General features: G+C 38.0%; 1 protein-coding gene across 1 annotated transcript in view; it reads right to left on the minus strand.

Moving 5' to 3' along the window:
* Positions 1-7501, minus strand: part of LOC106883334 (huntingtin) — a 71542-nt gene that overhangs the window by 45792 nt on the left and 18249 nt on the right. The window contains exons 10-14 of the mRNA XM_052973011.1: positions 6310-7119; positions 5344-5517; positions 4047-4249; positions 1781-1882; positions 473-573 (exon numbers count right to left, since the gene is read on the minus strand). Coding sequence (XP_052828971.1) covers positions 473-573; positions 1781-1882; positions 4047-4249; positions 5344-5517; positions 6310-7119 — 1390 coding nt within the window. The remainder of the gene's footprint in view (positions 1-472; positions 574-1780; positions 1883-4046; positions 4250-5343; positions 5518-6309; positions 7120-7501) is intronic.

The raw sequence follows: 7501 nt of genomic DNA on the forward strand, positions 1-7501 counted from the left end.
ATCATCATCATCATCATCATTTAATGTCTGTTGTCCATGCTGGCATGGGTCAGATGATTTGATCATGGCCGGTAAGCTGACGGGCTTCACCAAACTCCAGTCTGATTTGGAATGGTTTCTATGGCTGGATGACCTTCATCTAATCTGGTTCATATAACAAAATAATTCATGTAAATACACATTTCTTTGACTGAAGATAGGCCTTTGTGCCCAAAATATAAAAGTTCTTACAAATCTTCTGCATTGTTAGAAGCTTTCCTTATTTGTCATTTCATTTATTTTTTTTACTTACACACACACACATACAATACAGTTCAAAAATATCTGGTAATTTTTTCTCTTTATATAAAGATTCTAGACAAAGTACAAGCCACCACACTTTGAGCAGGCCTTGGCCTATCCCAAAATCAAAAGAAAATATATACACAGGAGGGGGTGAGGAAGAATGGATGGAACCACACGATAAACTTACTTGACTAATGATACTGCAGCACAATGCCGAACTCGGCAGTCTTCATCACCCAATAGGGCTAAAACAGCATCTTCAAGGAAAGTTGTCTGCAAACTAAATTTCTGTGAAAATAAAAACAAAATAAACAACAATTAGCATACCTCAGGTACAAAGATGTGACAGTTGTGATCATGTGTAGGTGTTTAAATTTGCTACCTCTTCATTGCAAATTGAACTTCTTAATCACTCAGCTATATGCCCATAATACACATACACACTCACATTTATGTAAGGAGTGTGAAAACCATGTACTGAGGTGAAATATGAGTGTTAGCAGCAATGAATTTAGAATGCAGGTAGGTGGTTATCAGGGCTTGGTTCTCATATTGCTTGTTATTTATTATGTATCTTCAGGCCATAACAGAGAAATTCAAGACAATGTCCACAGGAATTTCTGAATGCTGACAACCTGGTTCTCAAAGCCAGATTAGTCAAAGAATTAGATGCAAAGTTTGAATTAAGGAAGGAAAAACTAAAACCAATATGGCTCAAAGTAAACTGAGTAAAGAACAATGCTTTAGTTCACAAGAAAAAATACAGAATTTTGCAGCCATTTAGGAAACAGCTAAACTCAATAGGTGAGATTTCTATAATGTGTATCTATCTTATCTTTTACTTGTTTCAGTCATTAGACTGTAGCCATACTGGAGCACCACCTTGCAAAATTTTAGTCGAATAAGTCGACTCCACTACTTATTTATTTTTTGTTAAGCCTGGTACTTATTTGATCGGTCTGTTTTGCTGAACCACTATGTCACAGGGATACAAACACATTAACACCAGTTGTCAAGCAGAGGTTGGGATCAAACACAGACACAAAGACATACACACACACACATACATATATACGACAGGCTTCTTTCAGTTTCCATCCACAAGATCCAATCACAAGGCTTTGGTCAGCCCAAGGCTATAGTAGAAGACACTTGCCCAAGGTACCACACAGTGGGACTGAACACCAAACCATGTGGTTGGGAAGCAAGCTTCTTAACCACTCAGCAACACCGGCACCTTTTCTTATCCTTAATTAATTACTAATAGAATGACCCTCCCAAAGTACCACAATTTGTTTCAACATCACAAGACTTTAGAGAAACAAACACAAAAACAAAATCTGTTTGTGTGTGTGTGTGAATGTGTGCACATTTTTTTTTTTTTTTACATTTTTTTTCTTTCATTTTACCTAGTTTCAGCTCATGAGACTGTGGCCATGCTGGGGCACCGCCATTTGAATGAAAACAATAGATAAAGAGGAATGAAGTTACATACCCCAAGATATTTATCCTCCTGTGCTCGTCTTGGTAAACACACACTTTGTAAATAGTAAACGATTTTAAAGTTTATTCTTGACACAAGTTCTAGAAGTTCAACCTGCAACAAGAGAAGTCGGAGGGAAAAAAAGGGATTCAAAGCAATTCTTTCTTGGAATGAGAAAAGTCAAAGCAAACAAAATAAAAAAATAATCCTTTCTTCAAATATTCAAATAGGATGATGTCTATATTACAAGATTACAATAACCAATAATATGTTGTGCATGTATAGTGATATTATGATCATGAAATTAGCATTAGCTTATCTCACTCTTTCTCAGGGAACCCCTAAGAACCTTTTTACGGGACCCTAAGGTTCCGAGGGTCTCTAGTTGAGAAACACAGTTCTAAATTCTAATGAATTTAAAGTAAATAATTGTATTATAATTTTTCCTTCTTTACATATATTTTTTTTTTAGTTGCATAAATTTCACATCAGAGAATATCTGTTGGTAGTGGAGTTCCCTGGATAATAGGAGTCATTGTGAAAGCTGTTGAGGTGGATGTGGTGGTGGTTTGTGGTGGTGCTGGAAATGGAAGGATCAGGGTGGTAGCTCCTGTGTTTAAGTGGTTGTGATGACAGTCGAGTATGGTGGTGGTGGTGGTGGTGGTGGTGGGTGGTGGTAGCAGTGATACCAGTCAAGGTAGGAGTAGTTATGATAGGAGTGACAGTAACAGGTGGTGTCATAATAATTACCAGAGGTGGTGGTGGTGGTGGTATTAATGGTAGTTATTTTGATTGGAGTAGTAATAGCAGCAGTGCTTATAGTAATAATGGTAGTAATTTTGATAATAGTAATATTGGTGGTAGGTACTGGTTGTGGTTGTGGATGGTTATTTTGATTGAGTCGATAGTAATTATGCTAATTTTGGTGGTGGTGTTGGTGGTAGTAGTAATAGTCAATAGCTGAAACAATTGTAACAACAATGAAAAAAAAATTATGGCCATGTCGATGATGATGATGGTGGTTATGATGTTGAAGGCCCACAACACAATATAATTATTTCCTCGTTAATAGAAATATAGTGATTAGCAGCAGCTATCACTGCCCAGGTTTGTGTCATCAGGTCTAACCTGAGGCTACACAACAATGCCTTAATTACAATAATATACTGAAATATATTGATATATTTTACACGGTAATTATATACAATGACAATAAAGACAAATGTGAAGCAACATGGGAGCTTCTATACAGATGCTCAAACTGCTAGAAATAGCAGCAAAATATCCTTCAACTAATTACCTACAGTTTAGTAAAAAAAAATGGCTATTGTTCTGTATACACAATGCCTGCAAAAAAAAAAAATAATAATAATCCTTTCTACTATAGACACAAGGCCTGCGTATATTTTCCCCTGGCCAGACATGCTTCCACAAAAGGTTGGAAACAAAAACCATCACTTCTATGATGATGATGATGATGATGATGATCATTTACAACAATCATGAGATATCAAGACAAGGTACACGTATGCACACCAAACACACATACGCACACACATAGATACAATGGGCTTCTTTCAGCTTCTGTCTACCAGAGGCATTCGCAAAGCTTTGGCTGGCCTGGGGCTATAAAGACGTTTGCCAAAGATGCTGTGCAATGGGACTGAACCCGAGACCACATTGGGTAGGAAGCATGCTCCTTAACCACACAGCCACACTTGAACCTATAACAATGGGGGAAAAACAAAAACGGGAAACATACACATTGTACAAAGAATTGCACAAATGAAATGTCTGAAGATAACAATGACAGGGTGGTCACAGGTGGAATGCTTTTGGCCATAGATTTACTGCATCAGATTTCACCTGGGGGTTAACATTTTACCACTTCATTCAAAACCAAAGCCAGTAACAGAGCTAGTATTGATGGCAGGGGCAATGAGGGCAGTCCACCTTGAGCAATGTTTTAATGGGAGCACTGTTTAATGGGAGTAATGTTTTAATGGGAGCAACGTTTTAATGGGAACAATGTTTTAATGGGAGCAATACTTTTGATTTGCTGTATAAGATTGTAGAGGGAGCTGAGGAAGGGTAAACTCAAGGACTGTGCAGGGTGGCAAACATTTTGCTGCACCACTGATCAAAAGTGTAAACACAAAAAGCAATAAAAACAAAGAAACAATTTTTTTTTTTTCACAGCAAAAAAAAAAAAAAAAAAAAAAAAAAAAAAAAAACTATCATACACATTCCAAACTGAAATATTTCTCCAAGATCTCACCTTAACGAGCCAGTAAGGATTTGATATGATAGGCAGCAATTTCAGTAGAATATTTATACACAGATCTGAATGAGCGGAGACCATGAGGTGAGACATGCAAACTTGAAGAGCAAGAAGGCCTTGCCGAGCTGCCATCGACGATTCGTCTTCAATGATGTTCAATATTACTTGAACAAGATCAACGACGGAAGGATAAGATAATGCTGAAATTAAGGAAAATAGAAATTAAAAAATGAGGAAATAAGCACTTTGCATTTATATTTTTCTAAATCTTTTTTGCTACAGTCAACAGTTGTAGGTCAATAATTTGAGTCAACAATTTTAGCTAGCTATTACTATTCAGATAATGTTAGATATTACACGAAGTGGACGCTTTGAGTTTTTCTCAGGAGTGGCTGTGTGGTAAGTAGCTTGCTTACCAACCACATGGTTCCGGGTTCAGTCCCACTGCGTGGCACCTTGGGCAAGTGTCTTCTACTATAGCCTCGGGCCGACCAAAGCCTTGTGAGTGGATTTGGTAGACGGAAACTGAAAGAAGCTAGTCGTATATATGTATATATATATATATATATATATATGTGTGCGTGTGTGTGTTTGTGTATCTGTGTTTGTCCCCCAAGCATTGCTTGACAACCGATGCTGGTGTGTTTATGTCCCCGTCACTTAACGGTTCGGCAAAATAGACCAATAGAATAAGTACTAGGCTTACAAAGAATAAGTCCCGGGGTCAATTTGCTCGACTAAAGGTGGTGCTCCAGCATGGCCGCAGTCAAATGACTGAAACAAGTAAAAGAGTAAAAGAGTATTTGTCTACAGAATATTCTTTAATACCTCATCGTCAACATCATTTAACAAGATTTCCATGCAATCACAGGTTGGGCAGTTTGATAGAAACAGCTAAGTCAGAAGACTACACCATGCTCTACTGTCATCGCCACAGCTGATTGTTCGACTGTGTATGTGAGTGTTCCTGTCTATCCAACGCATTGGCTGGCCCAGGGTTATAGTAAAAGACATTTATCCAAGGTGCCACACAGTGGGACTGAACCTGAAGCCATGTGGTTGGAAAGCAAGCTTCTTAATCACACACCTGGTCATGGCTGAAACACCTCTGATTGATTATAAACTTGCTCAGTCAGATCTGATTTTTGACTAAACAACAAATTCAAAGTCAAAAAGGGAGTTGGCTTTAGAATCTAAAATACTGGAAACTTTGAACCCATCTGATCTAAAACCCCTTCGTTTGTGTGACATCTACAAAAACAGAATCCCAATAGAAACAAGTTACAAGACAAACCTTTCTCTGAGAGGGATGAACTGTTATGTTCCAACCACTTCTGGAAATTTCCTTGCCCTTCAATCAAAGCACTGCGCAGTAAATTCGCCACAATCACTGCAGTGTTTCCCTTTAACTGTGGATCGGGGTGGTTGGCGAAAAGTAACACATCACTGATATACTGACTCTCTCGACCTGCAAAATAGTGGAAGTTTTAGTTAGCATTTGCAGACAAAAGCAAACATTTTAAAATAGCATATGAGCATCCACTGACAATTTGAGAGAAAATCATTACCATTAAAACATACCAAATAATACCAAATGATACAAACACTTTACTGTTTATCTGAGAATGTTAATAATAATAATGATCCTTTCTATTGTAGGCTCAAGACCTAAAATTTTTAGATGGTGGGGTCACTAGTTAATTTGATCGACCACAGTGCTCAACTTGTACTTATTCTGTTGACCCCAAGTGGTTGAAAGGCAAACCACTCCAAGAGTGTAGTGGGTACTTTTCATATGCCACTGGCACAGGAACCTGTCAGGCGGGCCTGGTAACGATCACGTTTGGATTGTGCTTTTTACGTGCCACCAGCATGGGAGCCAGTCAGAGGCACCAGCCCCAGCTACAATATTAGTTTTACTTGACTCAGCAGGTCTTCTCAAGCATATCATATCGTCCAACGATATAATAATAATAATAATAATAATGATAATTATAATCCTTTCTACTGGAGGTACAAGACCTGGAATTTGGGGAGAGGGGTCTAGTTGATTACATCAACCCCCAATGTTTCACTGGTAGTTAATTTATCAGCCCTGAAAGGATGAAAGGCAAAGTCAACCTCGGCAAAATTTGAACTCTGAACATAGCAATGGGCAAAATACCGCTAAGCATTTTGTCCAGCATGCTAACGACTCTGCAAGAGTAATAATAATAATAATAATAATAATAATAATAATAATAATAATAATTGAACTTACACTGATGATTTTCAACAAACATATTGTGGAGTAAGATTCGAGGAAATAAAGAAATAGCATTGCCAATAGTACCAAGGGCTAATGTTTTCACACTGACACGGACAGTCTTGTCTGAAATTATACTCAGGGGTGTACCAGAGAGTAAGAAACGACGACATAAGAGACGTATACAGTAGACTAAAGGAACTTCACCATCACAATAACACCCCACCCCAGGTGGTACATCATCAACTACGACCACCACTGCTGGTATGGGAGACGGCGATGCTGATTCATGCGAAGTTGTGTCAATCGTCAATGCATTATCATATTCAGGGTTTCCATTCAAGTCCTGGCTGACTCCCTTTTGTAAAGGGGGCCGGTGTTTAGGGCTCAGGCTTTTGATGCTCAACAAAGTCTCTACACTGCTGCTGTGAGAAAGGGTCGAGCGTTCAGATCGCTCCTCATTCAAGTCTCCAATTTCAACATTCGTGTAAGCGTTTTCCATCGTTATGATCACTGGGTCGAGAGTATTTTCACTGCAGGAGCCGACAGATGCTGTTGCAGTGGATTCTAAATCTGTAGAGAATGTTCCTTCATTGGCAAGTTCTTCATCAAGGTCAGCATTGAAACACACATTATTCGACCTATTGCTACCACTCCTAGCATTCGCACTTCCTACTTCGTCCACTTGACTTGTCGAGGAAGCAAAATCGGATGCGAAGCCAGACGAGTCTTCGGACGTTGTGATTTGACTGTAAATTTCAGCTGCAGATTGATCTTCTTCCAAACCAACATCATCACTGACCGATGGAAAACGCTCCAAACCACCTGAAATGCAAAAAGCAGAATTGAGTGTCGTTGTTTATACAATTTATACAAAATACATACAGACTTAACTCAAAGTGACTTCTGTCACTTGTACGGTGGTGATGCCATTCTACAATAATCACATAAATATATGTTAAAATGAAATGCCAGTGTTATTTTCATTTTTGCAAAATTTAGACGACAATTTATTCACTGCAACCTGTATGTGTATGTATATATATATATATATATATATATATTATATTATATTATATGATAGAAATAAGATAATATTTTTTCAAATGCAGAGTTGCTGTTCGAACAGCAGAAATGCTGTGTAAATTACCTTCACAAAGCAGAAAAATTTGTCAACAAACAGCTTTGCAAGAATAATTTATCTAAT

The sequence above is a fragment of the Octopus bimaculoides genome, chromosome 14 (genome assembly GCF_001194135.2).
Source record: "Octopus bimaculoides isolate UCB-OBI-ISO-001 chromosome 14, ASM119413v2, whole genome shotgun sequence".
Classification (NCBI taxonomy): domain Eukaryota; kingdom Metazoa; phylum Mollusca; class Cephalopoda; order Octopoda; family Octopodidae; genus Octopus; species Octopus bimaculoides.